Raw genomic sequence first — 3,292 nt, 5'->3', positions numbered from 1 at the left:
TCTCATAGGCATGAAAAGATGGTTCCCTCGCTAATTAAAAAAAAACTCATTTTAGAATTTTCTTCCTATTGTAGGCAGTCTACAGTTTAATTCAGATGAATTTCGTATAACGTCTTTAACTTTTACGGAAGCGAAAACTAGTATCGAGTTTTGATCTCAGGTGATTTTTAACAAAATATTGAACTTTATTTAAATGTCTAATTATTTATATAACAATAAATAATAGCATTTGTTACAAAATGATAAAGCGAATTTACTATAGACGCAACATCTGGTAAAGCGGAATTCTTTTGTGGATTAAAGATTAATGAAAGTATGAACTGACACAATGATTGTAAAATTAGTTTGGTATCATTTGAAAGTGATGGTGAATTTTTCATAAAGATCTAAGATTTATCTTGAAAAGTGAATATCTTCCGACGATAATTTAATGTGTATTAGGCCCAAACCACTAAATTATTAAAAAATATGGGTAGATGTCTTGTCAGACAATCCTCATCTCATAATGATTTGCAAACGCTATTAAGCAACACGCATGCGCTTAAATCTGGAATGTATGTAATTCCTTCTTGAACAAAAATGGCCGCCTATACCATAGTGGCTTTGTGGTGCGTTCGGAGGATCAAAAGATGTATTCCCGTGCTATTGTAGTGCAATTTTCTGCTAAATTTAACTTGGATAATTAAAGCCAAATTGTCTTTCAAACCCTGTTGAATCAATAGCATCGAGTGAAAGAATCGAATATGAGATAAAGACGTGTTTCTCTCAGTGAAATATTTTTGCGGTTCGTGAGTATGATCCTTTCTGCAGCCCCGACTGTCTTCAAGCAGAGAGCGCCAGTACCACAGTGTCAACGAGATTGTTGGAAGGAGAAAACAACCCAAGATAGACCAAGTAATAAACAACAGCTGACCATTATTGCCTTGAATATTCGGGCTAGATTTACATGCGAGAAATAGACGATACCGTCGAGCCCTTCAAAATATGACTTTTGTGTCTCGTAACCATGGAATTTTTACCTTCTTTGCGAAGTTTTACGTTCGGTGCAGGAAGTGGAGGCGGAAGGAACACATACGGAGGAAGCGATTGTGTAATCGGCCATCCGGCTTATTTTCACCGTTCTTATTTGGAATTTCTCTTATATTTTGGAATATATTTGGAGTTTATGCATCTTCAGGAGTAACTACGATGAGCAACAAAAATAATTTCAATTCAACAACCAAAATTGATAATGATACAAACAATAACAAAGAACGTTCTTTAACAACAACATTGTCTTTGGGCACAGAAATAATAACAGTGACATCTACATGTGAAGATAAAACATGTTCTATCTCTATGCCTAGTGAACCTAGGCCTAGTGATAATGATTGCCCTTCAGCTGCTCCCTGTGATGTAGGCCTAGATTTTTCTGTGTGCAATATGAACATTAACATGACTGAGAGTGAAAGAACAAGAAAAGCTTGTAAGAATGATAACTACAACTATACCTGTGTATTACTATTAAATCATACCAATGATTTGGGTGACAAGAAGGAATATTGCCCTGCACAGAGGTGCTTGGATCTCGCATTAAATTCATATAATTGTTGTGCTAAATGTTTATGTGAGACAAGAGAAAAAGATATTCTCTCACAGAAAAGTCTAACCAAATTTTCAAATATTTTATCACGAGTTGATTGTAAGCGCTCATATTCTCTGTGGAATTGTACACAATGTAAGGTAAGTTTCCTGGATATTAATTTATAACATATTAAACAGGCTAGGCCTAGGCCTACTGTATATTTTGAATCATCAATCAGTTATTCAAAATCCATGTGTCTAAATGACAATTAAGGGAAACATTTTGTATTCATCTTTACATTGTGGGTCTTTTAAGGACATCCTTGTTGAAAATGGTTCCATTAAATATAGTTTCTGATAAATTAATTATCAAGATTTATAATCATGAATTCTTTTTTACAGCCAGATTTCTAGGCCTAGGCTACACAACTCAAGATTATATTCCATTCTTCTGTTTTTTGTTTTTTTTTGCCTTTAAATGCCAGAAAATTACAGTTATACGTGAAGTGCCAATTTTGATGATTCGGAATAGTTATAAAACTTTTGATAAAAATTGTTGATTTCTTTTTACTCTGCACTATCAAAGAAATTCAGGGCATCAGTTTCTTTCAGCGCATTCACAGATTGACTTTGTTTTTGGATCCGAGAATTAATTTTGTCAATATGAGCGAGAGTACAGTACACCAAGCCTTGGCCTAGTTAGTAAAACAGTTCACTCTGTTGGTTTTGAAAATTATAGATATTATTTTATTAATGAAAGTTCCACTTTGAGTAGGCTGTGTTAGAAAAAAAACCTGGTTAGGTCAATTTAAATCCAGGCTGGAAGAACACTGACAAAATAATCACCAGAAGTTTTAACAGTACAGTATATAGTAACTGTAGTGGCCTGTTAGAGTGAAAAAATATTGGTGCGATTTGCAAGTTAATTCACTGGTACATACTGTAGGCCTACTTTCTAAAACACTCTAAGGGCCGATTCGGACGAGTAAAATTTAACTGGGTACCACCAGCTGAGCGGTCGCGTGCGGCAATTAAATAATGCCCCTGGGTATAGAAAATTCGAAAAACATCTGGCCCAAAAACCCACCTTTTTTACTGGATATTTCAATTACACCTTGCCTCAAGGGGTAATTAATCACTCGTAACAAGGCCCAGGTCACGAGTTGACCCTTCAGATTTGTAAACAACGCCGGATCAGAGTGCACTGGACAAAAAGAAGCTCGCGACCACGCTGCATGATTCTTCGCGTTGTTGCCCAAGCTTTCTTTCCACGCTGGTCGTTGTCTTCGTCATTGCTGTACTTTCTTCGNNNGCTTGGTTTAGATCAAATCCGTCGTCGAGAAGCAATATAAAAGTTGTCAGGATAGTTAGGAATCGCAAGGAAATGAGTAAATTGTATAAAAAGTAAGCAGAAATAGCGTAAATTTGTGTATGAAGTATAGAAATTTCCGCGAAAACATTGCTAATTTGACACGGGGTCGTCACTCAGGTCAGGAACTATTCAGAATTCTGACCTTGCAGAAGCTTGTAAAATACGTAACTTCCGTCAAATTAATGGGTAAATGGATTGTTATTTTACTCGTCCGAACGACCGTCACATTTACTCTTATACACATCTAGATGTGTATAAGAGACAGCCACATAGGCTACTGCTTTTAATTTTGTCAGGCATGAGGCCTATGCACTCAACATTTCTGTTCAATAGGTGGATGGCGGTGGGGCGCGAAGT

At 36.1% G+C, this 3,292-nt stretch overlaps 1 protein-coding gene across 1 annotated transcript in view; it reads left to right on the top strand.

Moving 5' to 3' along the window:
• The first annotated feature begins 548 nt into the window (after window positions 1–548).
• LOC117111521 overlaps window positions 549–3,292 on the top strand; it is a 31,631-nt gene continuing 28,887 nt past the window's right edge. The window contains exon 1 of the mRNA XM_033254450.1: window positions 549–1,722. Coding sequence (XP_033110341.1) covers window positions 985–1,722 — 738 coding nt within the window. The 5' untranslated portion in view covers window positions 549–984. The remainder of the gene's footprint in view (window positions 1,723–3,292) is intronic.

The sequence above is a fragment of the Anneissia japonica genome, unplaced genomic scaffold (genome assembly GCF_011630105.1).
Source record: "Anneissia japonica isolate Jap-2015-1 unplaced genomic scaffold, ASM1163010v1 scaffold6030_len697274_cov183, whole genome shotgun sequence".
Taxonomy (NCBI): domain Eukaryota; kingdom Metazoa; phylum Echinodermata; class Crinoidea; order Comatulida; family Comatulidae; genus Anneissia; species Anneissia japonica.
This window is presented reverse-complemented; position numbering and strand designations above follow the sequence as displayed.